This window comes from Equus asinus, chromosome 8 (assembly GCF_041296235.1).
Source record: "Equus asinus isolate D_3611 breed Donkey chromosome 8, EquAss-T2T_v2, whole genome shotgun sequence".
NCBI classification, from domain to species: Eukaryota; Metazoa; Chordata; class Mammalia; order Perissodactyla; family Equidae; genus Equus; species Equus asinus.
Genome location: NC_091797.1, coordinates 95900263 through 95928047, shown reverse-complemented (window position 1 = coordinate 95928047; position 27785 = coordinate 95900263). Strand labels below are relative to the sequence as shown.

Below are 27785 nucleotides of genomic sequence, written 5' to 3'. Positions count from 1 at the left end.
AGAGATGGGCCGAGGCTGGTGGGACTTGAGGCTCTAGGTAGACTTCTTTTTGGTGAGGAAGATTGGCCCTAGAGCGAACATCTGTGCCAATCTTTCTACATCCTTGATGTGGCACACCCCCACAGCCTGGCTGGATGAGCAGTGTGTAGGTCCGCGTCGGGCCGAACCGGAAACCTAACCACTGTGCAACCCTGCAGGCCCCAGTAGGCAGACTTTTGAAAGGCCTCAGAACCCAGGTCAAACCAGGGCGAGTTTGGGCGGGGACGGCACTGAGCCCGGGCTGGGCGGGTACGCGAGGCGGTCCGCAGAAAGACCTCCCAAGAAGATGGGCCTTCAAGGCAGAAGCAGCTCAGCAACGACAAGACGCGGGCTCAAGCGGAGCTCAGCCGGCAGCCCAACGCCCAGGCTGCCCCCGAGGAGCATGCGCTCTTGGCGCCACCGGCCGCACGTCTGGCCCGCCCACTTCCGGGGCGCGTCCGCGGGGCCCGGAAGTAGTTACGGAGATCGGCCGAGACGCTGTCGGCTGGCGTCGAGTTTCCGCGCTCGCCGGTTTTGCCGCCCCCGCCGCCGCCATGGGGAAGCGACAGCACCAGAAGGACAAGATGTAAGCTGAGCCGCAGCCGGGAGCGGGGCCCCGCCTGTGCCGCGCTGCGCGCCGCCCCCCGTGCCTCTCTCAGAGCCGGTCCCGGAGCCCCTCCCAGGGCGGGGACTGGCCCAGCGCCGGCGTCCCCGGGACCTGGCTCTGCGGGGCTGTGGGTACTCTCCGCGGAGCGCCGACCCCGCCCCGCCCCTCGGCATCTCGGCTCGGGACCCCTGGGCTGCCGTCTCTCCGGCGTCCGCGGTCTCCCAGTGCGCCCGGTCCCGTCTGTCAGCCTGCGCCCGTGCTGCTGGTTAAGATCAGCCCACCTTGCGCCGTGTTCCCCTCCAGCCGCCACTGTGTTCCTTGGGTTTTCTTCACAACAGGACGGGAAAGACCTGGGACCGTCTACTATTTTCTTTGTCTTGAAACCACGCCAGTCAGGCTTTCTCCCCGAGGACTGCTCTGATCAAGATCCTAGTAACTTCCACGTTGCTAAATCTAGTGGTCAATTCTTAGTCCTCCTTTTCGGGCTTCTCAACAGCCTATGGCGCAGTTGACCGCCTCTCTCCGAAGCCCGTCTTTGGCATCTAGGGGCCCACACGCGCGTTGTTTGCAGTCTGCCTCAGTGGGCTCTCTTCGCTGCTTCTCTGGCTGGGTTCTCCTGCCCCTCTCCCCCAGATCCCATAGGCGGAAGTCCCCCGTTTGTGCTCCGTTTACTTTCTCCCTGGGTGATCTCTCGTGGACGTCTGATAGACATTTCACGTGCCCCACACGGAGCTCTCGGTTTTCGGTGCCTGAGCCTGCGCCTTCCCCGTTTTCCCGGTCTCCACGGTCAGGCCACTGCTCAGTCGCTCAGGTCGGAGGTGCCGGAGTTAGCCTTGGTGCCTCAGGGAACCCGCAGCTCTCTCCTCCTCTGTTCGCCAGTAAGTCCTGCTGGCTCTCCCAGGGATCGACCACTTCTGTCCCGTCCACCAGTCCCCCCGTATGTGGAGTTTATGCCAACTCCTTCTTGGACCTTTGCAGTCGCCTCCTGAGTGGTTTTCTGCTGCCTCTGTTGCTTGTCCCGCTACACACAGCAGCCAGAGTGATGCTTTGAGAACTTAGGTTAGATCATGTCAGTATCCTGCCCCAAACCTCCTACAGCTTCCATCCCTCTTAAAGCAAACCCAGAGTCCTTACACGGCCTGCGAGGCCCCTGGTGATCTGACCGCCACCATGCCTCCTCCATCTGCTGTCACATGGCCCTGTGCACACTCTTTTTCAGTGACTTCCCCCTTCTCTGGGAACATACCAGCTTTTCCTGCGTCCCGGCTCTTATATGGGACATGCCTGCCTGGTCCCTCCACCCGGCAAGCTCTTCCCCCATCTCTTCACGTGGCTAGCTCCTTCTGATCAAGCCTTCTGTGCAGTTCAGTTCATTTCCTTCAGAGCAAAGCAGGCCTGTATGTGCTTCCTAGTGTATGCCTGCGTTCTGCTGTGTTTAGTGCTGTGTGCCTGTTTTATAAGTATTTGCTGAATGAATGAGTGAAATGATTCGGTCATCGGTTACTTACTTCCAGAGACTGTCCTCTTTGTAGACGGAGTGGTAGTAAGGTTGTCTCTTCTTTCTTCAGGTACATTACCTGTGCTGAATACACTCACTTCTATGGTGGCAAGAAACCAGGTAAGGCATGAGATCCTTCTGTTCCCCTTGGTGTGTGGGGGGCTGCAGTTAAGGAATGATGTCTTCACTATACGATGAACCTGTAAAAATTAACAACTAACAGGAACACGGAAACTATAGGAGACAAATGGGCTGAGGACACATAAAATTTACAAAAAGGAAAGCTGCTAAACGTGTGAGAAAATGTTTAATCTTGGTGGTGATTTTTTCTTTTTTGAAGATTGGCACGTGAGCTAACAACTGTTGCCAATCTTCTTTTTTTTTTTTCTGCTTTTTCTCCCCAAATCCCCCCAGTATGTAGTTGTCTATTTTAGTTGTGGGTCCTTCTAGTTGTGCTATGTGGGATGCCGCTTCAGCATGGCCTGACTAGCGGTGCCATGTCCACGCCCAAGGATCCGAACCCTGGGCTGCCGAAGCGGGGCGCGTGAACTTAACCAACTTGGCCACAGGGCCGGCCCCGGTGGTGATTTTTTTTCATGTAGGTTTAAGTGACAGTTTTTTCTCTCTCAAGTTAATAAAGAGTAAAAAGAATGATAACACACACTGTCAAGGCCGCAGTGAAAGAGCGCTGTCCTGGTTGCTGGTCGGGGTAAAACCGGCACAGCCATTGTGGAAAGCAGAGCGAAGCCCTCCAGCAGGGGTGCTAGAGTTCTGGTAGAAACCCGACTGCAGTGGCCTAAACAGGTGTCTGCCTCGTCCTCTGAGTTCTTTCTTGACGCACCATGTGTGTAGGTTCCGTTTATTGAAGGGTTTTAATCCACAACCATTGCTGCACTAGGTAATTGACGTGAACTTTTTTGAAAATGTAATTGAATTGTTGGTAAGAACACATCAAATTTTTTACAAAATAAATTTTCTGTCTTTTATTTTCATTTTAAACAGATATCCCACAAACAAATTTTCGTCGTTTACCTTTTGACCACTGCAGGTAAGAGTTTGGAGAGTTCACTCGTTCCCTCTGATTGTTCTTTGAGACTCAGTCGTTTGACAGTGACTCTGATCCTTGGAGGTGTAGATGTGGGTTCTGTCTGCGTCCCCCAACCCAGATCTTCCCTAAACAGGGAGGAGGTGGCCCAGTGACAGTAAGAACTAATGATTGTTTTCCGCCTGTTCCCATGCGTGGTCGTTTTAACCTCATTCTCACCTTCCAAGGTAGGTAGGCTGTGTCGTTAAGCCTGTTTTACAGTTAAGAGAACCAGTGCTGAGAAGAGTGAAGTCCCTCGCCTGGGGGGCACATCCAGGAAGTGGTGCCACTGAGGCTTGAACGCAGTGGTCTGATGCCGGCTCATGCCTTTCCTGCTTTGCTTTGGGTCCAGGCTCTAAGTAGTAATGGCAGCTGCAGCAGTCGTGATGCCATGAGCCCCTGCGCCTTCCCTGGGAGCACAGGGCCCTGGTGGGGGTGGGGGAGACCCAGCTGCAGAGCTGCTCAGATGCTTCTGTCCATCCTGGTGGGTATGTTTGTGAACAGACGGTGAGTCTGCTGGACTAAGGAACCCCAATACACTGGGGGTTGCGGGAGTGGGTAGGTCTGGTGTCCCCTCAGGCCTGAGCTTCCCCAAGCCTGAGCCATGGTCACCTCTGCCCTGGACACATGTGTCTACATAGCATGCCCCCGCCCCGCCCTCCCCCTCTCAGTTCTGATTGCATAGGTCAGGGTGAGCCCTGAGAGCTGACAAAGCTTTCCTGGGGATCCCGGCACCTTGGTTGAGGCAGGTCAGCCAGATAGCACAGGGCGGCGAGAAAGGGGCAGAGGGGCCTGCGCACAGTGCAGGAAGGCCGGGCGCTGCAGCCAGGGGCCCCCAGGTGGCTCCCACATGGTGGCGAGGGAGGGCTTTTCCTCCTCCCAGCACTTGCTCAGGGAGGGTGAACAATGCGGCCCCGGTGCATTGGCTGGATCCCCCCACCCCAGCAGGTTTTGTCATCAGCCTTGTGGAATGTGGTCTTATTCAGAGTGGGCAAGAATTGGTTTTATGGAAATACTTTCATTTTTGGTTCCTACTTTCTCCAAAACTGTGTGATCTGTGTTTCACCCATGTTTTTAATTACCTTGGTTTCTGGCTAAAAATGTGCCTTGAGAATGTGCCCTTCGGGTCCCACTTAGGGCAAGATACATGTCCTTTTCTTGCTATTTGGAGCTTGCTTTGGCATTGGTCCTGCTCTGATCAGTCCCCAGCTGCACCGGTATCCCCTCTAGGTTAGAGTAGAAGGTTGGGCCAGAGAGGGAGGTGAAGTTGCACCATGAGGGCTTCCTGGGGCAGCACCTGGGGAGGTTACCCCAATGCTGCCAGGCTGTCCAGGTCCTTGGGACTGACCTGTGCTGACTAAACTCATAGGTGACTGATGTATAAACAAGCCAGGTCAGCCAGGGCTGTTAATGGCTAGTGATGGAAACCCTATGCAAGAAAAAATAGATATTGGCTCAAGGAAGTCCACCGAGTACAGCCTCCACTCATCTGCGGGCTCTGCTTTTCCTGAGCAAACTCTCCACAAGGTGGCAAAGGGCTTCTGGAGTCTGGGCCTCTGTGGGCCCCTCCACCCCCACATCTGTGTATCAGAACTTACCCAGGGCTCCTGGGACCTCAGGTTTTGCCTGAGTCATGTGCCCACCCCGTGGAAATGTCGGGGGAGCTGTGTGCACTTGTGGTCAGGAGCAGGCAGGGCACCCTCACACCACAGTGGCCCCACCAGAGTCTCTTGGGTTGGGAGAGGGCAGTTCTCGGTTGAGCAGCGTGGCCTGCCTGCTGCGTGAGGGTTCGGGCAGCAAATTCCAGTCCTGTCTCCCTGAGGCCATCTCCAGGGCCTCGTGATCTTGAACATGATCCCACATGTGTTCCGTGACGCAGCAGAGTATGAAGAGAGAACCAGGCTGCTGCTGCTGCAAGGCCCCCTCTGCACCTCCTGGGACCCTTGCCTTGTATTTACTGGTTTGTGTTGGGAGCTTCTGAGGGGCAGAGATGGGGCCATCTCTATGCGGGCCCCCAGCCAGGCCGTGCAGAGGAGTACTAGAATCGTTGAAGGAGTAACTGAAGGAGGGAGGAGCTAAGGGAGAGGTCACAGGAGCCATGTGGGGGTGGCCTGGTCAGCCCACTGCATGACCAGTGTGCCCAGCAGCTGACCAGGAGTGACTCTGTCCTCTTTCTCAGTCTCTCTCTGCAGCCCTTCATCTACCCAGTGTGCACCCCTGAAGGCGTCGTCTTTGACTTGCTGTGAGTTTTCCCTTGACTCCTGAGCTGACAAACGGGGTGAGGTTGTTGACGCCCACTCCGGAAGGGGCTGTGGGGCTCCAGGCAGTGCTGCCCCAGCTCATGCTGAGGCCGCCAGACTCCAGTCCCAGCAGCCTTGGGGACGTGGGAGGGACTGCCGGGGCCTTAGGGATGAAGCAGCAGGGCTGCTGTGACCCCCAGACAGGCAGCTTTGCTGGCAGGCGCTACGGCTTCTGCCTAAAGTGGCGTTGAACCCCTCCCCGCCATGTGGCGGTCCTAGGGTTGTAAGTGGCACACCTGTACCTGTTGTGGAGTATTAGTCAACTGAGTGTCTGTCGCTTTGTGAAAGCAGAGCCATAATTAAGGTGCATACTTCTCCAGTGCTGTATTTTGAAGCGTTACGTGCAATTTTATGTTCCGGTATAAGCCAGCTTCTATAATTTTCTCATATTTCAGACTCATCTTTGAAAATTTGGAAAATACTTCAAAGTAAAAGGAAAAATTTACTGTAATTACACTATCCAGGATACTCACTCTCAGTAGTTAAACTCCTCGTTTTCTGTAGGTTTATTTGTAGTAACATGGTTGAGATAATTCTGTGAAGATAGTTCTAGATCAATTTTTCACTTGGTTATGATGAGAACTTTTTTTTTCTATGTCATTCAGAATTCTCTGGAAGTACAATTTTTGAAGCTGGCCCAGTATCTCTGTCATTTTGTGGATGTATCAACATTTATATATATGTCTTTTTTGCTAGTTTGTGTCATTTATCCATAACTGCAATAAAAACCCTGAACATAGCTTGAAACCCACATACCAAGAAATATTCCCCACTTCCTTTGCGAAGGAAGGCACCCCTCTCCTTGGCTTCTGCTAGGAGAGGTGACGTGGGGCGAAACCCATTCACGGGTCTCACCTGGAAGCAGCCCTCCAGGACCATGGCCTTGTCACTAGGCTGCGCCTGACTGCCTCACCGACACTCTCTGTTCTCTTCCCTTCAGGAACATCGTTCCTTGGCTTAAGAAGTATGGGACCAACCCCAGCAACGGAGAGGTAGGGGCTGTGCAGGCGTGTAAGTGATGCTGGTGAGCGCTCTCCTCTTACCTGGCGTTTGGTTCTGTGGTGCTTGTGTATACACGAGCGTGGTAGAGAATCATTCATGGGGCCCAGTGAGGAGGGACCGTCCTCCTCCCTCTCCCCACGCCCAGTCCTTTCCAGAAATGTTCCCTACGTGTCCACAGGTATGTACAGGTATACATTGTCTTTCCTTGGACCGCGGATGCGATCACGTGCGTGAATGCCTTTGTACCTTGCTTTCGCACCCTGCAGTGTGCCTCAGAGATCTGAACGTGGTGGTGCATAGCGACCTGCCTCATTCTGTGGTGGCCACACACGCCCTCCTGCGGAGTTACCATGTGGATTGAAGTCACCTGCCGTTAGAGACAGTGGTCAGGGAATACCCTGGTGTGTGTTTCCTGGGCACACGTATGCGTGTCCTCCCGGGACTGCTGCCTCACAGGGTGGCTGCCTTTTCCATTTTGGTAGCTACTGGCCACTTGCCCTCCAAGGAAGTTGCACCATTTTAAACTCAACAGCAGTGTGTGAAAGAGAATGCCTGTTTCCCTCTACCCTTGACAACACTGGCTATCATCTGTTTTTTTTATTTTAGCTGCTAATGGGCAAAAACATTTTTGAATTTGTATTTTTATCATAGGTTAAGCACCTTTTGATATGTCATGTGCACAGGTCCAGTGTCATGAATTCTGTGCTGCTCAGAAGAGACTCCCAGAGCCATGTTCTGGCTTATTGTCCTTTTTTCCACCCCACTGCCTGCCTTTCTCATAAGCCCACGGTGTTCCCACGTTTCCATCACCCTCTCTGTCGTCTTGGTCCCTTTACTTCTCAGGGATTTCTCTCCTTCCACCATGCTGCGGCTCGGGCCCATTTTTTCATTTATTCAGTTGCGTCCCTTCATTCAGCAAGAAGGTGTTAGCCCATGCTGTCTGTGGGGCCTGGAGCTGTGAGCAGAGCGTAGACAGTGGGTGGCAGAGATGTTTACTGAGAGGGAGGATGGGTGGGCTTGGGAACATTTCTGGAGCAGTGCCATTTAGCTGAGACCTGGGGATGAGAGGAGATGGTGGCAGATGGTCAGGGGCTGTGTCAGGGGGCCTGGAAGGCTCTGGAGGGAGCCTGGGTTTGTTCTAGGTGGACTAGAAGCCAGGCAGGGTTTTAAGTGGGAGTAAGTTGTGATCTGGCCTCTGTTTTAAAGGCTCACTCTGGCTGCTGTGTGGGGAACAGACTGTAGGAGGTGAGGGTGGAAGCCGGGAAAGCCGCAGGGTGCCTGCAGGTGTCTGGCAAGAGGTGCTGAGTGACCTCGGACCAGGGAGGAGGCCGAGGAGGTGGAGAGGTCAGACCCAAGACTGCTGTGCAGGGTGGACCAGCGGGATTTGCTGAGATGGCGCATCAGGGTCCATGGCTCCCGGGGCAGGGGAGAGCTGAGTAGTGACCTAGTGTAGTCTCGTCTAAGGGCTCAGTGAGCATGTCCTGTGCCAGGGGCAGGCAGGGGGACCCAGGTGATCAGCCTGTGCTCAGATTCCAGGCCAGTGGGGCTTTGGCAGAAAGGTGGATCCCTCAGAATCAGAGCCACAGGCTGCAGGCGAGGCGGGCGCACGGAGCGAGGGCAGGCAGTTGGGCTGGAGGGGGGATGAGGAGGGCAAGCAGGGAGGGTGGGGACTTCTGCAGGACCTTGGAGGACAAGGCTCCTGACTCCTCCAGGCTGTCTGGGGCAGGTGTGTGAGGCTGGGAGGTCATCCTGCTGAAAGTCTGGGCTGTGTGTGGAGGAGCGTTCAGGATGAGGCAGGCCGTGTGGGGACTGGCACTGTGGACAGCTGCCAGGTGGGCCGGGGCCAGGTGGGTAGAGCCCTGTCTGCCAGGATAGGGGCCGGACCTGATCCAGAAGACAGTGAGCTGGGTGAGGCCTGGTCAGCTCTGTGACAGAGGCCTCAGAGGCCATGCTGAGAGTGGAAGCCATTGTTGTCATTGTCATTGTTCAGGGAGGCCCAAGAGGATCCAACTGCTGTGAGGCTTGATGGGGAGAGAGCGAGGGGGTGAGTGATGTGACTAGTGTCCTGGTTACCAGCCTAAGATAGGTAAAATCTCATTGGTTTGGTCTTTATTTATGCCTCAGCTTCCTATCTTCTGGAGGCCCATTTGTGTCTGGGCTCCTCTAGTCCTGGTGACAGTCTGGGGAGGGTTCGGGTTCTGTGGCCCTTGGTGTCAGGAAGGCAGCTCACCAGCATTTTCTTCCTGGCCTGGTGGTGCATGTTCTGGGCGGCCGCCAGGAGCCTGCAGGCTTTTCTCTTTCACATGGTTGGATTGGGGTGCTGGTGGCCTCACCCTGCTAAGGAGACGCTGTCAGGTGTCTGCTGTGTCCTTCCTCTTTTTTTCTCATTTGAAAGTGTGGCTGGCAGTGTTCCTCTGTGAGGTCTGCTGCTGGGAGCCACCGTGGGCTTCCTGGGGCTTCTGTGGGGTCCGTGCTCCCTGCCTGTGCCCCCATGTGATTGGCTTGTTTTCAGGGGATGTTGCCATCCCTGGGTGCCTGTCTGCCCCAGTGGAACAGCCAGTGTGGAGGCTGGGGCTCCTCTGCTGCCGAGGGTCTGCGCTTTGCTGTGTCAGTGGTGGTCTTCAGGTGCCTTCAGCCCCCGAGTCCCTCGTGTTTTCTTGTGCACACATGCCCTCATAGCCTCTCTTTCTTTCCTGGTGGACATTGCCATTCGGTTGCCTCTGGGATGCTTTCCTGTTACTTTGGGTGTTTCACTCCATGGGTGCTCTTTGGGGCTCCGAAACATGTGGATTGTCCTGGGCTTGGCCCCCCGCCAGGCCTGGGGGCAGCTAGTGACTTGGCCTTGTGTTTGGGCTTATCTCACTGAGGCTCGGCCATGTCCTTTGTTCCAGGTGTCTTGTTGGGGTGACTTTTTGGTGGGACACACCTGACAAAAACCGTGCATGTCCTTATCGAGGGCCAGGGATTCTCCCTGGCCTGGTCTCCAGAGGGCCTTATTGAAGGCTGCTGTGTCCAGATGTGTGACGTCAGCAGCGCCCCCTCCAGCTGAACTGCTGAGGAGTGTCCCTGTGGAGTTAGCTGCCATTGAGCCCCTGGGCCCAGGGCCAGCTTGGCCCCATCTCACTTCTCAGGGCCCCAGGAGGAGTGTGTCATGTGTGGGGTCTCCCTGAGTTGTCATGTGCCCAGGGTCCTGGCCCTGTGGGAGAAGGGCTGACTGGTAGGAGCGGCCTTGGGTCAGAGACGCTGTCATCTGTCCCGGAGTCTGATGCTCACCTGCACAGGGTGGAGGCGGGAGGGCGGTTGGGCGTGGTAGTCGAATGACGAAGAAATGAAGCCAGCTGTGGAGGAGCAGCTGTGGGGCTGGCCAGCAGGCAGGGCCTTGTGGGGGCTGGGCATGTGGACCGGCCGCTGCAGGAGAGGCAGGATTGGCTTGGCTTGGGGGCTCACCCCTGGGCCCCCTGCACACTGTCTCCTCTGAGCCCTGGGTAGGCAAGCCCCCCCGACCCCCGGCCCTCATATGGCCAGTGGTGCAGGGATGTGGGCCCTGAGTCCAGTGCTCCCAGGGGCGCAGCTTTGCCTGCCTTCCAGGCTCTTTCCGCAGCCCCCTTCACTTCCTCCCACCAGGCCTCCCTGCCCGGGCCTGTTCTCCCCGTTGGCTGCCGGGACTCAGTTTTATTGTAGTTTCCTGTAGAAGAGGTGAGCTGCAGACACATCACAGAAACTCACAACAGAGGCTCCCATTGGGCTCACTCCTAGCATTTGGATGTACTTAGTCCTTTTTCCCCACTTTTTGGCCTTTTGTCTTTCTTACATAGTCATACAACAGAGCAGTAAGGTGAACACGTGCGTACCCTGCACCCAGCTGAAGGACCACATTCTTTTTTATTTTTAAGATTGGCACCTGAGTTAACAACTCTTGCCAATCTTTTTTTTTCCTTCTTCTTCCCAAAGCCCCCCAGTACATAGTTGTATATTCTAGTCTTAGGTCCTTCTGGCTCTGCTGTGTGGGACGCCGCCTCAGTTTTGGCCTGATGAACAGTGCTAGGTCTGTGCCCAGGATCCGAATCAGTGAAACGCTGGGCTGCCAAAGCGGAGTGCGCAAACTCAAGCACTCCACCATGGGGTGGCCCCAACATTCATTTTGAAATTTCAGAATTAATCAGTGTTCACCGTAAAATGTCTAAGCATTGCAAAAATATAAAGTGAAGCTCTGCCCTCGGCCTCGGCTTGCAGCCCAGAGGTTGCCCCTGAGAGCGGGGTCGCTCTGTTCGCCCAGAGGCTGGGGGTGGGGGTGATCCGTCCTGCCGCCCCTCTTCTCCGGGTTCACCTCTGTGTCCCCGACCCCAGGTCAGCACGCGTGACTGTAGCTCTTGCTTGTAGTTGTAAAGGCTTGCGTGGCCAGAGACCTTTCTAGTCTGGGTGTTTGACCCAGCTTCACAGTGAAGCCTCAGCACGTCGTTACATCAGCCACTTATTCATAATCATTAATTATTAATTATACCTTCTCCAGAAACTGGATGGGAGGTCCCTGATCAAGCTGAACTTTGCAAAGAACAACGAAGGTGAGTGGTCCCTTTTGCTGCCACCTCTAGGATTGGCCCACAGAACCCAAGGCCCCCTGCCTCTCACCAAGTTCTCTGCAGAATCAGTCGTTCCTTTCAGATCAGGCTGGACACTTGTTTTTAATTTCTCAAAGATGTAACATAATTTCTTCTTGAATGTCTAGGTAGTTTAAAGCTGGGGGGTGAGAGTGAAACCTTGAGTTTTGAGGACTTCTTCCCACGAAGGCAGTCAGGCCGTGTGGGCTGCTGGTGGCTTTCGTGGGCACAGGCCCTTTCTGGCTGCAGCTCTGGTCTGGTCATTGCCGGAGGAGGAAGCTACTCAGGCTGAGCCCAGGGCAGGCAGCGGGCAGTGGGTGTCGGGGTCTGACACATTTGCCGACTGGCTCTTGGGCTGGGCTTCTCACCACTGGTCGTAAAGCCCCAGCCCAGCCCTGGGGTCCTCCTGCTCCAGGTTCCAGCGTGCCCTGCACTGTTCTTGTTGGCCAGACGCCCACGCTGAGGCAGGCCCCAGGGGCCCTGACCTGGCTCTGGCTTCTGTGGGCCTGTGCAGGTGCTGTGGTGTAGGTTGGCGTCTGTGCTCACTGGGCACGTGCATTCCGAGGAGATGCTGAGGCACCTGAGGGTGGGGCCTGGCCCACAGTAGGTGTTGGTTCACAGTGATTGAGTAAGCTGGCCTCAGTGAAGCAGAAGCACAGTACTTTGTGGACAGTCCCTAGGGGTCAGGGAGCTCTGCCCTGGTGGCCGAGCGCTGAGGACCTCCCCACTCTGAGATGGGTTGTTTTGGGGAGGCCCACAGCATTGTGTCTCGATTAGCAAATATTTACTGAGTGCCTGCCACATGCAGAGAGCAAAACAGGCCAGGTCTCTCCCAGAATGAAAGGGGCTTATCTTGTGGTGAGGGAGGAAACCAGAAAACAGGTCACTGTGGAGTGTCCGCTGCTGCTTCTGCCAAAGGCAGAAGTAAAGCAGGTGAGGGGAGAGGGTGGTAGGACAACTCACTGACTGGGTTTGGGTGGAAGAGAGGGAGGGAGCCATGTAGGGATGTGGGGGAGAGCATTCTAGGCAGAGGGCACAGCCAGTGCAAAGGCCCTGAGGCATGTCTGGGCTCAGCCAGGAGTCTAGTGTTGCTGCAAGTGTGAGTGAGGGAAGGAAGCAGGGGCTACAGTCGGCGAGGTCAGGTGGGGATGGGGTGCGGAGCAGTCTTGCAGGCCTGGGTGGCCGTGGGAGGACTGAGATTCAAGCCAGAGAGGAGAAGCGAGATCTGACCTAACTTTTGCCCCTTTTGTTGTTTAAACAATTTTGACCTAGCAGTCACTGTTTTTTGCTTGTTGTGTTTCTGATTGAAAGTTTTAGACACGTGAGAGTAGAGAGAATTAGCGGTGACCCCCTGCTGCATCCACCACCCGGCTTCAGTTCCATCACCTCACGGGCTGTGTGATTCTATCTGTGCTCCCGCTCTGCACCCGCTTGGGTGATTTTGAAGCAAATCCCAGACATGATATCATTTCACACTTTAATATCTCAGTGTGTATCTCTGAAAGATAAGGACTAATAATAATCACGACACCATTATCACACCTAGAAAATTAACAGGAATTCCTTAGTATCATCAAATATCCCGCCAGTGGTCAGATTTCTGGAGTGCTCTCATAAATTTTTTTACAGTTTTCAGGTCAGGGTGTTTTAAAAGTCCACACAAATATGTGTGGTTGGTAGCGCTGAGTCTCTTAACCTATGAGTGTCCCCCTTCCTGTGGTTTATTTGTGGGGACTTACTTGAGCGGGCTCCCGGGCGTTGACGGGCAGGGGCAGGGAGGATGGCAGGAGTTCATTGCAGGAACCCAGGTGAGGGCTCCGGGAGAAGGGGGCTCAGGGCCGGGTCTGAGGCGGAGGAGGAGGCCAGGGCAGTGGTCACCCGGGGGTGGTGGTGGGCCGGGGGCTGACGGGGCAGACTCCTCTGAGGAGGGCCTCGCCGGGGCTGGCTCCTGCAGCATGAGCAGGAGTTTCCTTGTGGTGCTGGAGGAGGGGGTTTGAGCAGCTGCCTGTCCCCGTGGGTCCCCTCTCTGCACGTGCTCACGCGGGGTTCTGCCTCCTGCCTTCTCTGCCCGGCTTCTCCGCGTGGGCCTTCTCACCAGGGAAGTACCACTGCCCGGTGCTGTTCACCGTGTTCACCAACAACACTCACATCGTGGCTGTCAGGACCACTGGCAACGTCTACGCCTACGAGGTGGGTTCTTGGGGACTGTGTGGCATCCAGGCTCTTGGGTGTGTGCCCCAGGGAAACCCTGGGCTGGGGGTGCACCAGGTGCAGTGGGCACGACCTGTCCCCTTGGAGCCTACTTTCTGAGAGCCACCAGCATAGTTGAGAAAAGGTGGGCCTTTCCTGCAGCCTCCGGACCTGAGGCCTGGGCAGCCCTCTCACACCCCAGGGGTCCTCCTCACAGTCGTCTTCAGCAAAGCCTCTGACCACCAGGCCCTGGGAGGGAACTGTGCTCTGAGGACAGGCCCCAGGGCTTCAAGGGGAGCACTGAGCCCCCCAGTTCCTGGTAGAGTCCCCAGGAGGAGTGGGTGCAGCTGGTGGCGAGTGTAGGGGAGAGAAAGCCCCTATTTCCACACCCATCCTGCTCTGGGCGTGCCGACAGAGGGTACAGACAGCAGCCGTGGGCCCCATGTTGGGGGAAGCCCTCTCTGGGCCGTTTTTGTCCAGTTACTGGCTATTGGCAGGGTCGGTGTGGCCAGTGCTACTCGAGCAGTCCTTCGGGTCACTTCTTCCCCAAAGTGTGCATGGGCTGCAGGGATACTTGGTAGAGATGGGCAGCCTCTGGGAGCCTGTCTGCTGATGTGTAAGATGTGTGTGACAAGAGCATCCTGCGAGGAGCCTTGCTGAGAGGGCTGAAGTCGAGTCTCTGGGGCTCAGCAGGCTCCGTCCTCAGGGCTGGGGCTGCTGCTGTGAGCCCATGGTGGGTACACGCTTGTCCCCGTCCTTTTCCCCACGTCTGGGCAGGCTCCAGGCTCCCTGTGCCGGGGTGGGGGCAGGCACCATAACAGCGGGCTTCCTCCTGGCCATAGGCAGTGGAGCAGCTAAATATCAAGGCCAAGAACTTCCGCGATCTGCTGACCGACGAGCCCTTCTCCCGGCAGGACATCATCACCCTCCAGGTGGGTGGCCCCTTCCCACCGCTGTCCCCAGGAGGGACCACATTGAGAACCTTGGCACAGCTCCTGTCTGCCAACTCCACCTCTCCACCCAGGCTCGCTGGCTTCCTCCTGTGATCTGCCTAGTTGTGGTCTCCCAGCTGCCTTCAGCGCCCCCATCTCTAGCCATGTGAGCTCTCATGGGCTGCTTCCTCAGTCTGGCTCTCATGGGTCCCCCTCCAATGCATGTCCCTGCTGTGTCAGGATCCCTCCTCTCTGCCCCCGGAGCCATCTCGGCATTTGAGTGGCCCTTTGCAGGCCTGGCTCTCCTCTCACCCCTTTGAGGGCAGGGGCTGCTGCATGCTCGGTACCCCAGCATTGGGCACAGGGCACGTCTGTAGGCGTCAGAACCCTGAGTGAGTTAATGAACAGTGTGGACTTAGAAAACCATGGGTGACCGAGATGGGCAGTTCCTTTCTGTGGCTTGTCCTGCTCTCATTGGGGTCAGCCGTGCCCTCTACCTGTCCTGGCTCCAGGACCTTCGTGCCACCTTCCCATTCTTTGCTGCCTGGGGCAGCTGTGTGGCCCAGGACCGGGTCCTGGCTGTAGTGATGGGCTCACTCTCCTGCGCATGTTCTTTTCGCTGCAGGACCCCACCAATTTGGACAAATTCAACGTCTCCAACTTCTTTCACGTTAAGAATAACATGAAAATAACAGACCCGGGTATGTACAAGCTGAGCTGGTCTGGGTACCAGGGGTGTGGGTGCAATAGGTCGCTGCTCCGTGGGCAAGGCCCTCACCTTCCTGGGGGCCAGAGCACCTAGGAGTCTCTCTCAAGCCTGGACAGGCCTGGAATTTCCCGAGCCGACATTCAGCCTCTCCTCTGCTGAGGTTGGCAGGAGCACCCTGGCCCACACCCGCCCACAGGGCTGGGTGTGGTGGGTGCCAGCCGGGAACACTGTGCCTCGTGCCCACCGCCTCATGCGGTGGAGGCCTGGCTGCCACCCCCTCCCCACTCAATACTCGGCTCCAGGGCTGCTTCCTGGCCCAGGTCATCAGTGCCTGGATGGGACCCTCCCATCCTGGGAATTGTCTCTGTCCCCATTGCAGGGACAGGCATTGCGGGCTGCTGGGTCCTTCTGGCAGTTAGGCAGGTCCCATGAGGGGTGGTGAGCGCAGGCACTGCTCAGCCAGCTGGTCTCTGCCACCAGGGTCCTGCGGTGCAGGGCTATTTGTGAACACTGTTGGGGCTGGGGTGGGGCTGGGGACAGAGACCAGAGCCGATGCCGTGGAAACCACCGGCTGTTAGACTTGCTGCCCTTCTGGGCTGTTTCCTTGCTCGCTCTCCCTCTGCGTGCTCCTCCCTGCGTTTGTATCCATCACAACGGTGTCTCTGTGATGGAGGCTCAGATTACGTCAGCTGAGTCCTGGCCCAGGACTTCTGTCATTGCTTCCGGCTCTGGCCTCCTGTCCCTGTCACACACATTTGGGGGCATTGCTGAGGGCTCAGCTACTCAGGGCCACCATGCTGCTTTGTAGACGAAGAAAAGGCCAAACAGGACCCGTCTTATTATTTGAAGAACACAAATACTGAGACCCGAGAGACACTGCAGGAGCTCTACAAGGAGTTCAAAGGGGACGAGGTCCTGGCGGCGACCATGAGAGGCCCGGAGAAGAAGAAGGTGGACAAGCTGAACGCTGTGAGTCGGCAGAGGGCCAGCGCTGCCAGCCCAGCCCCTTGCAGTGGGCCCAGGAGAGGGGCTCGTGGGGGCCTGGGCTACGTTTAGAGGGGAGGTGCTCCTGGGGGCCCGGAGCGGGGCTGCACTGAGGACCACCCTGAGACGGCTGGGGGTGTTGGAGGAGGCCCCCAGCCATGGAGGGTCTGCATCATGCTCTGGCCCAAGCTCGGTAGAGTGGAGCAGACATGCTGGGTGGACAGCTGCCCAGGGGCTTCGCTGGTACCCTGTGACCCAGCAGCCTCAGGCCTGTGGGTGGCAGGGAGGGGATGGCCCCTTGAGGTGCAGTGTCACTGCCCTGCAGAGCTGGTCACTTGGTGCACAGAGGAAACCCAGGGAGAGATGGCAGGGGCCTTTCAGGGGTGCTGTGGTGCTGAGGGGAGGGAACAGGTGGTGCTGGGGGCTGCTTGGTGCCCACCCCGCCTGGGCCTCTCCTGGGCATCAGGTTCACTTCTCACAACACCCAGCAGTCGGCCCTGAGGGCCCTAGTCGGCAGTGATGGCGCCAGGGTTGTGCCCTGGCCTGTTGGGCCCCGAAGCTGCCCCTTCCCCTATTCAGGCCGAGCCTGGCGAGCTGGGGCTAGGGGCGTGGGGAGGACAGGGGGAGGCTCTGAGGCTCCCTCCTTCAGTAATTATCCAGGGAAATTTGTGAAAGTGAGAAGAGAAAGTGTGTTGTTCATAATCCCAACACTCTTAACAACAGCTCCCAGCATTTTGGTGTATTACCTTCTGATGGGGAGAAATATCTCTTTTTTTCCTCCTTCTAACCTAGGATAAAAAAATAACATCTATTGGGGCTTTTTTTTTTCCTGATTAAAAAGATAATGTCTTGGGCCAGCCTGGTGGTGTAGTGGTTAAGTTTGCACGCTCTGCTTCAGGGACCTGGGCTTCACAGGTTCAGATCCCGGGCATCGACCCAGCGCTGCTGTCAAGCCATGCTGTGGCAGCATCCCACATAGAATAGAGGACGATGGGCACAGATGTTAGCTCAGTGACGATCTTCCTCAAGAAAAAAGAAGAAGATTGGCAATGGATGTTAACTCAGGGACAATCTTCCTCACCCCCCAGAAAAAAAAATGATAATGTGTTTATTTTAGAAACCTGAGACTTTTAAAAGGAAACTAGAGTCCCTCATGGTCCGATCCCAGAGGTGAGCAGTTTCTGCCTGACATTTGATTTCCAGGGTCTCATTTAACGTGAGAGCCTTGGCCACCCGGGCCTTCAGCCCAATTGAAGTTGTGGGCTGCTGCCTCCTGTGCAGGCCTGTCTTGCTATCCAGGGCACGCTGGCTTGGACCACACCTTCCCACTCCTGTCATCACATCCCTTGATCCCTCCGCCCTTAGGGAGAGGCTGAGGTGGGTTGGGCTGTCCCATCCCCGAGGAGGTCCCTGCTGGTGTCTGTGGGCGGTGGCTAGGTCTGCCTTCCTGGATGAGGGGCACCGAGCAGGGCCTGAGTAGTGGGGACAGCTGGCTTCTGTATCCCTGGCCCGCCAGCGTCCTCAGGCGCCACTGACATGCTGACATGGTTTTCCCGCAGGCCCACTATTCCACTGGGAAGGTGAGCGCCTCCTTCACCTCCACCGCCATGGTTCCGGAGACAACGCATGAAGCAGGTAGCTCTTTGCCTCGCCATCACCAGCCGTGCTGCTTAACAGTGGCTGATGGCAGGACACCCTGCCTGCTGCACTCCTCAGTGTTGCTCTGTTGTGCCCAGCTTTGTGGAACTTAGCAGATCAGGAGTGGTCAGGTGGGGATAGGAAGTGTCCCTGTGGAAGTGTGTTTGCATCTGGGGTAGGGAAGGCCAGGGGCAGGAGGCCTCACCCAATCATGTCCTGCTTGCTAGGGCCAGTCCACCTCGGGCTCCAGCCCAGGTCGTGCCTTGGCACCTGCCTAGTCTGCCATGGCACCTAAGCTCTCCACCAAGACTGCCCTTGGCATCGCCCCCAAGTCCCCTTCCTCTTGTGATCTCAGCCTGTTGGCCCCTACCATCCCCTGAGGCCCCCTGCAGTGTCCTGGCTCTTCCAGCGTCCCCTCTTAGGTGCTGAGCCCCTCCTCGCCCCCTCTGCCCATGGACTCACCCCGGCCTGCACCCTGCTGCCTGTGCTCAGCCAGGGCAGACCTTGGGTTCTCCCGGAGCGCAGCGAGTCTGAGGGCTCAGTGCCCGGTATGGGGGCTGCCGCAGGTTGAGGGCAGGCGCCGAGCTCAGGCCTCTGCTTGCAGCTGCCATTGACGAGGACGTGCTGCGCTACCAGTTTGTGAAGAAGAAGGGCTATGTGCGGCTGCACACCAACAAGGGCGACCTCAACCTGGAGCTGCACTGCGACATGGTGGGTGTGTGGCCGGCCTCCGCCAGCGCCCAGGGTCCTCTCCGGGCTCTTAAGTGCAGGGCTGCAGTTGGTCCATGCTTGTTATAAGGAATTCAGCCTGTCCCCTAGGAGAAGTGCCCCCACGTCCATCCCCAGAAGGGACCCTGTTAGCTGTGTGCTGCGTTTCCCTGGCTGGCGTTCTGGGCAGGTGTGCACACCTGTCACGTGAGAGTGGTCGGCTCCTCCTGCCGCTCTGCTCTCCCGTCTCCCCCTGGCCCTCACTCCAGGTCATGGTGGCTGCAGTGTCCTGTCGTTCTGCGTCATGGGTCCTTCCTTCCACGACTGTGCCGGGAGGCTGACCATCTCCTGCTGCATGACAAGGGCCCTGGGTGGCATTTGTGACCCTCCCATTGGCTGCTGCTCGGCTCACAAGGAGGATCTGGGCTATTTTGCAGACACCAAAGACCTGTGAGAACTTCATCAGGCTCTGCAAGCGGCAGTATTACGACGGCACCATCTTCCACAGGTGCATCCGGAACTTCGTGGTGAGTGATGTGGGCGAGCTGTGTAGCTCCTGGCCAGCGCAAGTCCTGCAGGGGACCCCCGTCATCCCTGTGAGCTCCTCCTCAGGGGCGAGAAACACACGGGGTTGTGCAGAGGGCTGGCCTGGGAGGGCCCTGTCCTCCCTGAGAGCTCAGACCCTGGCGTTGAGCCCGTTTGGCAGGCGGGGAATTCATTCTGTCACTGGGCAGTGGGCAGCTGCCAGAGGGCCGGCAAGGCCGCGGGGTCATGGGCCCGGCTTGCTCACTGGCTTCTGTTCTTCTTGCAGATCCAGGGTGGTGACCCCACTGGCACAGGCACGGGTAGGTACTGGTGCTGGGGCTCCCCTGGGCCTGCTCCGTGGCCGTGTGGGGCAGGTGGGCGGGGGCCGTGCTGAGGGTCCAGATGTGGAAGCTGACAGACCAGCCACCGACATGCTGGGTGAACTCAGGCCCGTCCCTCAGTTTTCTCATTTTGAGCTAGTCGTAAGGTCTAAATGATAGACAGGGACGGGGAGTACATTGCCTTCTCTCTGGGCCTTCAGAAGCACCCCCTTTTTCCAGCAGACCAAGGGGGGCTCAAGAAAGCCCACAGCACGGGAGGGTTGGGCCCCCTGAGACCCCCAGGTGCCCTCCTGCTGCCTCTCAAACCCCCCCTCAGCCTGTCAGCTGCTTGGGCCCAGGCCCACTCCCTCCTTCCATGGTAACGACCTGTGGCCTTCACCCTTTACTTGCTGTCCTCGGGACCAGGCCCCACCTGGGCTCTGAAGGGCCTGGGGGCTGGGTGTGTCCAGGAGAAGTTGGTGGTGAGGGTCCCTTGGGGCCAGCGCTGCCTTCCAAGGTGCCCCTGCCCCAGACATGGCCCCAGCAGAGCCCGGTGCCCCCTGGGACTCACCACAGGTTTCTAGAGCTGGGCTGCATCCTGCTGGCTGCGCTTGGCTGGGGCCCAGTGTTCCTGCTGCCAGCCTCGCTCCTTTCTCTTCCAGGTGGGGAGTCGTACTGGGGGAAGCCCTTCAAAGATGAGTTCCGGCCCAACCTCTCGCACACAGGCCGGGGCATCCTCAGCATGGCCAACTCAGGGCCTGACACCAACAAGTCTCAGTTGTGAGTTCAGCTGGGTGGCTGTGGGACCGGCCTGCAGGTTCTCCCTCTCAGCCTCTCCCTGAAGGTTGCGCTTGACCTGAATCCAGTCCAGAAGGTGTGCAGCACCCCTGGGGAGACTCACACGGCATGGTCCAGACTGCTACAAGTGCTGGCCACGTGCGCCTGTGTGCCAGACCAGTGAGCCGGCAGCTCTGCGCCCTGTGGTGTGTGCCAGCGAAAGAGCAGACATCGGTGGTTACCAGGAGATCCAAAAAGGCCTCCTGGAGAGGGGGTGACAGGAGGCAGATGTGGGTGTGGGCGTGGGTGGCCTGGGCCATGGAGGGGCAGCTGTGCAGGCTCAGCCTTGAGCAGCCGCTGGAGGTGGTGCACTTACGGAAATGGGGCATAGGGGGCTGAGAGTTGCACTTCGAACATTGAAGTGTCAGATGCCTGGGCCTCCACACTTGGTCCCAGTCTAAGTTTCAGCACCAAAAGGGTGAGAATGGGCTGGAAGTACAGGCCTGGGCGTGTCTGTGTCCAGATATAAAGAGGGGGTGAGGATCCAGCCCCAGCGAGTGTGGGGGAGGGGCGGCTGGAACCCAGCCTGGCGGAGGCCAGGCAGAGGCTGCCGGGGTGGGGGTAGTTCCCGGAGGAGCCACCTGAGGAGCGCGGCGCGCAGGGTGGGCGAGGCTGGGTTGGGCATCGAGGACGTCTGAGGGGACGCCCGACAGGCCCCGCTGGCTCCGTGGGATCCCGGGCCGGCTTCTCTCGGAGCTCTGTGGTTTCGTCTAAGTTTTCTTATTTCTGGAACTCCTTAGTTCCTACTTTCCTACTTGTTCCTTTGTTTGCTCTTCCATCTTTGCCCAGTTTTTTGAGGTGGTTTGTATTCTTGTTAAGAGCTTTTTGGATTAGATCAGTTATCTGTAGTCTAAGTATTTTTTCCACATATTTTTATTTGGTTGGAAAGATACCACGTAGTATTTTTAAGTATTGTATCTTGCAGTTGTCTCTCCTGAGGTTTCGGGCGTGCGCGGGGCTCGCGGGGTTTTGGACGGCTTTAAGGTGTCCTTTTTGCGTGGTGTGTGCGCGTGGTGTTCCCGTGCATGGATGTGGACAGCGTTTCCCTTTCCCCCGCTGCACTGGCATCGCCGATGGAGCAGTCCCGCCGGCCCCAGTGGAGTGGGGCTACCTCGGGGTCCTTACCTGTGTTGAGTGTCACTGGCTGGCCCCACATCTCACAGCACCTCACAGCACGGGGAGCAGGGAGGGGCTGGGTCCCCCGGGGTCGTCCTCTCCGTGGGGAGCCTCCAAAGGGTGGAACACCGCCACCTTATACCCTCTGTGGTCCCCTGGCTTAGGGGGCTCGTTGCAGGTGATTTTTCCATAAATCCTGTCCGTCCTCAACCAGGGCCCTCCTGCCGAGAGCTTCCTCCGCTCCTGCCCCGCCCTCCCCTCCCACGCCACGTATCACCTTCTTATCTAATCAGGATCTCATTCTGGACTCGACTGTTCCGCTGCCTGTCGGGCATTCCTCCACCAGTGTCCCGCTTCCTGGATTGGACTGGCTCTCCCTGCGGGCTGCTCTGCAGGGTGCTCTAGGAGGCAGGTCCACCCTCACTGTTTGTCTCTGCCTTAGTTTTTGTTTTTACTTGGTTGGGTGTTCTCTAATATGAACTCTAAGATCATTCTATCTAGTGCTTTGAAAATTCTATTGGAATTCTTGGCTGATGTGACATCTATACTTTGGAAGAACAGATATGTACATGACATCTTTCATCTAAGAATGTGGCTTTCATCTAAGAATGTGTTTAATATCTTTTAATATGATTTAACAGTTTTCTTCACATGGGTCCCCTGCCTTTCCAGATAAAGCTACTCCTTAAGAATTTTATAATTTTGTGATTTTTTTTTTTTGAGGAGGATTAGCCCTGAGCTAACTGCCACCAATCCTCCTCTTTTTGCTGAGGAAGACTGGCCCTGAGCTAACATCCGTGCCCATCTTCCTCTACTTTATATGTGGGACGCCTGCCACAGCATGGCTTTTGCCAAGGGGTGCCATGTCTACACCCGGGATCCGAACCAGCGAACCCCGGGCCGCCGAGAAGGGGAACGTGGAACTTAACCACTGCGCCACCGGGCCGGCCCAATAGATTACCTTCCCAAGGGGAAAGCCACTGTGATATTTTTGTAAATTGAATTTTTTTCCAATTCTTTTGCTCATGTAGAGAAAGCCTGTTTATTTTATATCTAACCACTTTATAAACTCTCTTATATTTCAAATAGTCTTTATTAGGAATGTCATGGGTTTCTAGATAGTCACATTTATCAGCACAAGCTGGGGTCCTCCCCTCTCTTCTGCTGTGGACACCAGTCACCTCACTGCGGGCCTGTGAGGGAGGGGACATGGGTGTCCTGTCTCCAAGTGACGTACTGTTTTGCCATCTGATCAAACTTGTTGTTGGGCCTGCTTTTGTAGAGAGATTGTGGAGTTTCCAGATGCTTCTCTCAGCATCTGTTATTGTGGCCATAGGATTTTCCTTTCCTCCTTGAATTTGTGGATGTGACCACTGGGTTGACAGCCTTTCTGTCGCTGTTTCGTCCTGGAGTAAAGCGGACTGGTCCTTGCCGTGCTGTTCCACTGGCTACTGTTTTAGGTATGCCACTGTCGTCACCTGGGAGCCGCGCTGGGTTGTCTGGACTGAGCCGAGAGTGAGGGGGGTGCCTGCGCAGTGAGCCCACCCCACTTCATGGCCTGGAGCAGTTTAATTCCCTTGGACTCAGCTGCTTGTTGAGTTAGCTGGTCAGGGGCCGCTTGCACATCATTCGTGCTGCTGCTCAGGCGGGTTCCACTTCAGGGGCCACTGGGTAGTTGCGGTTTTGCCAGAATTGGACTTGTCCATCTGTGGATTTCCAAACTTGCTTCCGTGCTGGCTCCTCTGTCCGCGCTCCCGGCTCCCTTCTCACTCCTGGCTGGTCTGTGTTCCTTCTTTCCTTAATGGTTCACAAGGGTTTAACTGCTTTTACCTTCTATGTGATTTTCAGGTTCTAGCTTTAATTTTCTTCCTGGTGTCTTTTCTTTCTCTCCTTTCGTACTTTCATGTCTTACTCTTTACCACTGAAGACACTCGAGTGTGACACGTTGAGGGTGTGGGTTCCCTGTCCACTGGGTGCTGCTCGTTGCTTGTTTCCCTGTTAATTTCCTCCCAGCCAGGGGTCCGTGGGAGTGTTTATTTGCAGGGAGGCTGGGTGAGTGGTTTGTGGTGGTGTTCGGGGAGGGGATGGCTGTCACCTTTTATTGCTTATTTACAGCTGGGCCCTAGGAGCCCATGAAACTGCTGCTGGATTGCTGATGTTCCTGGCTTTTGAGTTCCAGTATTATTTGGTGCTTTCTCTGACACCTTTCTTTTCAAAGAACTAACTGTAGACTACATTTTCTGTTATATTTTTGTTTTCCCTTTTGTTATTTTTCTGTTTCTGTCCTGTTTCCTTCAGGTTTATTTCATTCTCTTTTTAGTTTCCTTAACTGCATTAGAAATTAGCGCCAGCGAGACCGGCTTGGTGGCCAGCATTCAGGTCTGCACAGTTGGGGGTTTCGATGTCTATGGAGACCTGTGGCTGGGCCTGGGGCTGTGCTGCCCATGGAGCAGGCTCGGTGCTTCGGGCCTCCATCCCTCACTGGCTGTGTGCGCGCCGCCCGCACCGCCTCTGGGGGCATGGCTTTGCCCCCTTGGGCACCGTAACTGATCCCGCGACACATTTTACCTTCGTCTCTTCTCCCTAGCCTTTTTCATATTTCTCTTCATCCCTGCTTTCCTCCTTTCCTGGTGTGGAAGTTTTACTTCTGGCCTTAAGTCAACAAGTCCGTCTATTTGCAGTCTGAAGTTGAGTTACTGCCTGTCCCTCCCTCCAGACAAGACCCTTGCCATCACCCCCAGCCGGCTCTCACCTTAGTGTGGTCGGCATTTTAATTCCACTCATTTTTACCAATTGAGATGTGAAAACTTTCTGGCTCAGCGTTTATGTACGTTTACCCATGGGTCTCAATGTCTTTACTCCTTGTCCTGCTCGTTGCCTCCTTTCTTTCAGTTCAGAGTCCTTGGTCCTTCAGTTGGTCTCTCACTGGGACAGGCTCTGGTTTCCACTTGCTCCCCGCCAAACCCCCAGCCTCCTCTCCAGAGCATCTCTGCCTCCAGGCTCTGGGCACAGTGTCTGCCTGATGGGAGGCTGGCAGCAGCGGGCCTGGAGGCCAAGCCTCCCGTGCCCCTCCCTGGGCGCTGTGCCCTGGGCCTTCTGGGGGGCCGGAGGCCTGGCTCCCCTGGGCAGCCTTGGCTGACAGCCTGCCCTGGACGGGCAGGGCACGGGGGCCACCACCCACTCACTATCTCCAACTTCCCAGAGTGGACTCTGGAGAGAGGGGTGCGCCTGGCTTGTGTCCAGCAGTTGCGGGGCGGAGACAGGCTGGGCAGAGAAGCTTCGGGCTCTTCCTGACCCTCCTCCCTCTCTCCCTCCCTCCCTCTCCAGCTTTATCACCTTCCGCTCCTGCGCCTACCTTGACAAGAAGCACACCATCTTCGGGCGGTAAGAGAAGCGGTGGGGGAGATCTGGCAGGTGGGCTCGCTCCCTCCCCAGCTGGGACCCTCACTGCCTTTTCCCCAGTTTGCCCTCATGACTGTCGCTGCCCGGGTCGTGGCCGTGCAGAGTGAGGACTTGGGGCTTCTCTATTGGCTGGGAGACGTTTGGTTCTCCAGACCTGCCAGCTAAGGAGGGCAGACCGGCTCCAGCCCCATCTGGCTGGCTGCCCTGCCCAGACTCACCCCCTCGGGCTCTCCTTTGGATGGTCCGGTCTTTCTCTCCATCCTCTGGTTCAGGGTTGGTGGAAAGGCCCAGATGGTATTTCCAGCTTTGTGGCCTCACGGTCTCTGTCACACCCCTCAGCTCTTTATTCGTAGTGCAAAAGCAGCTACAGACAGCATGGAAGCAGTGGGTGTGCTGTGTCCCAATCAAACGTCACTGCCAGAGTTGGGCGGACTGGGCCCCTGGCCGTGGCCAGCTGGCCCTCCTCTCCTTGCCCTGCTGGGTCTTTCTGCAGCTAGTCTGGTCATGCCCCTCCCCCGTGTGCAGCCTTTGCAAGGCGCTGGCAGCCTGGGGCTTGGCCTTTGGGGGTGCCCTGCCCTGGGCACGCTCAGAGGCACCCCTGTACCTCTGCTGCAGGGTTGTTGGGGGCTTTGACACACTGACAGCCATGGAGAATGTGGAGAGTGACCCTAAAACTGACCGCCCTAAGGTATGTGCCCCGGAAGAACAGTGAGGCTGCTCCTCAGGCTTGGCACCAGGCGGGATCGCCTGCTGCCCCCGCCGGCTCTGCTCACTCGCCTCCCCTACTGCTAGGAGGAGATCCGCATTGACTCCACCACGGTGTTCGTGGACCCCTACGAGGAGGCTGATGCTCAGGTGAGGAAGGCACGGCTGCCACGTGGGAAAGGGCCTGAGGGAGGGCCCCCTGGCCTCAGGGGCTCTGGCCAGCCACTGCCCTGCTCCGCCACAGATTGCCGAGGAGCGCAAGAAGACGCAGCTTGAGGTGGCGGCCCCAGAGAGCACGGTGAAGACAAGGCAGCTGAAGCCAGGGAGCCAGGGCCCCCAGACGTACCGCCAGGGGGTGGGCAAGTACATCAACCCGGCAACCACGTGAGTTGGGGGGGCTCACGTCCTGTTTCCACAGTGCCCATGGATCAGAGCCCGCAGGGGCAGGGAGGCCGAGGCCCTGGGATCCCACGTGAGCGGGTGCCACAGGGGCCGCTGTAGGCAGACGAACCCAGCCGCGGGGCCTCAGTGCAGGCGGAAGAGATCGAGGCTTTGGGGTGAGGGTGTGTGCGACCATGTGATGGGTAGACACCTGGCTCCTACTTGGAGGGTCTGGGACCCACACGACAGCTGGAGTCTTCTCTTCCCAGGAAACGTATAGCAGAGGAGGAACCGTCAACCAGTGCAGCTGTCCCTGTGGCCAAGAAAAAGCCCAGCCGAGGTTTTGGGGACTTCAGCTCATGGTAGCAGCAGGCCTGCTGCTCTGGACCCTGGTAGGGACGCAGGGCTGGCGGCCTGTGTCCATGTCATGCAATTTTCTGCCCTTGTAAGCCTGCCTTTCGGGCTGCAACTCAATAAAGCTCTTGCCTTGCCTGGGTCCCCTTTCCTGGCCCCAGGAGCCCAGGGGCCTCCCTGTCTCTCTCCTGACCCTGTTTCCAAGGCCTGCACCCAGCCGGAGTCCATGCCTCAGACTACAGGCAGGGGTCTGGCCCTTCCAGCAGCCTGCGGCCTGGGCCTGGGTCTGGAGGAGAGGCTGTCTGCTCATCGTGGTTGCCCCAGGCCCCCCATTCGGTCATCTTCTCAGGGACTCTTCACTCAGTGTGGTCCCACCGGCAGCGGCACCTGGGGCCTTGTTAGAAACAGGCATTCTCAGACCCCAGGCCTTCTGACGAGAGCCGCGGGGCAGGGGGCGCGGTCAGGGCTCTGCAGTCCACGTGTTGACAGACCTCTGGGGCTCCTGATGCCAGTGGTTTGAGGGCCCTGCACTAGAGCCTTGACATTTGTTAAAACCTTCTCTGCTACTTCTTCCTTGGGCTCACTGAGGCCCGCCCACCCAGTAAAGGCTCCTGGGCAGCCACAGCCCCACCCGTCTGCTAGTACCCAGGACTGCCCGCCTCCCAGCCTCAGGATGGTGGTGAGACCACACGTGGGTGACACTGGCCAGCTCCTGTTACTGATGGACGAGTAGAAGGCCTTGGCGAGCTGGCGTGTCCGCCTTGCCCCCACCTCTCCACTCTCAGGACTGTCCTTGTGCTCAAATATGACCCTCAGCCCGGGCTCTAGGGCTTCCGGACCCAGTGCACCAGCGTTTCGTAACAGAGCCCTGCCCTTGACCTTGTTTTTCTATAAATGTCTTCAAAACACTGACACTCGCCTGCCCTTCCTTGTTTTCCGTTCACTGTGCAGCCCGTGTGGCCCGGCTCCGCTCTCCTGACTTTGACCCCGCCACCCCAGCTTTCCCGAAGCGCCTCTGTAGAAGCATGGGGACAGCTGCCTCCTCCCAGGACCCCCATCTCCTCCAGCCCCGGGCCTCTGAGGGCGTCACTGACCCCACCCCTGCTCTCAATACCCGTTGTCCTTGGGTCAGCACAGGCCACCATCCCTCCAGCTTGTCACACTGAAATTCCAACTTAGGCTTCAGCCTTGGTTTTTCTCCTTTCCCTCACCCTAACCCTCAAATCCATCAGCCAGTCTCACAGCTCTTACTTCTGGAATGTACCTTAGTTCTTTTTCTTTTTTGAGGAAGATTGGTCCTGAGCTAATTGCTGCCAATCGTCTTTTTGCTGAGGAAGCCTGGCCCTGAGCTAACCTCGGTGCCCATCTTCCTCCACTTTATATGTGGCATGCCTACCACAGCATGGCTTGCTAAGCGGTGCCACGTCCGCACCTGGAATCTGAACCGGCGAACCCCGGGACGCCAAGGCGGAACGTGTGCACTTAACCGCTAAGCCACCGGGTCGGCGCTACCTTAGTTGTTTGTCCGTATCTGAGGCTGAACCCCAGGCCCAAACCCTTTGTCTTCACATGTCTCTATTTGAGCCCCTCATGCAGCTCCACACGGATGCCGTGTCCACATCGCCTTCCCATAGCTCACCAGCCCATTGCCTTCTCGCTTCCGGCCGGTCACCAGCTTTCCGCTGTGTCCTGCCTGCAGCCTGTCCCTCTGCAGTCCCCTTGCCTGTAACCAGTAGCTGGGGACCTGGGCTCTACAGTGACTTCCCAGCCCCTCCGCACCTTCAGCCAGGCCCTCGTCCCTCATTTCACAAACGGCCCCCTCACCACCACCCCTTCCAGCTACAGACGTCTGATAACTCACTGACACTCAGACCTTT

General features: G+C 57.1%; 1 protein-coding gene across 2 annotated transcripts; it reads left to right on the top strand.

Annotated features, from left to right (window-relative positions):
* The first annotated feature begins 459 nt into the window (after positions 1-459).
* On the top strand, positions 460-26820 carry PPIL2 (peptidylprolyl isomerase like 2). 2 transcript variants are annotated; one of them, XM_014868066.3, is made up of 20 exons: positions 460-604; positions 2194-2243; positions 3126-3171; positions 5387-5449; positions 6448-6499; positions 11020-11071; positions 13206-13297; positions 14140-14229; positions 14855-14930; positions 15747-15907; positions 17482-17557; positions 18165-18271; positions 18706-18795; positions 19080-19113; positions 19776-19893; positions 24394-24450; positions 25084-25156; positions 25261-25323; positions 25418-25557; positions 25824-26820. In XM_014868066.3, the coding sequence occupies exons 1-20, from the start codon at positions 573-575 to the stop codon at positions 25918-25920; spliced, it is 1569 nt and encodes a 522-aa protein (XP_014723552.2). In that variant the 5' UTR covers positions 460-572; the 3' UTR covers positions 25921-26820. The 2 variants fall into 2 exon arrangements, with proteins under 2 accessions (XP_014723552.2, XP_014723553.2); XM_014868067.2 differs by having other exon boundaries at positions 479-604; positions 6448-6531.
* The last annotated feature ends 965 nt before the right edge of the window (positions 26821-27785 follow it).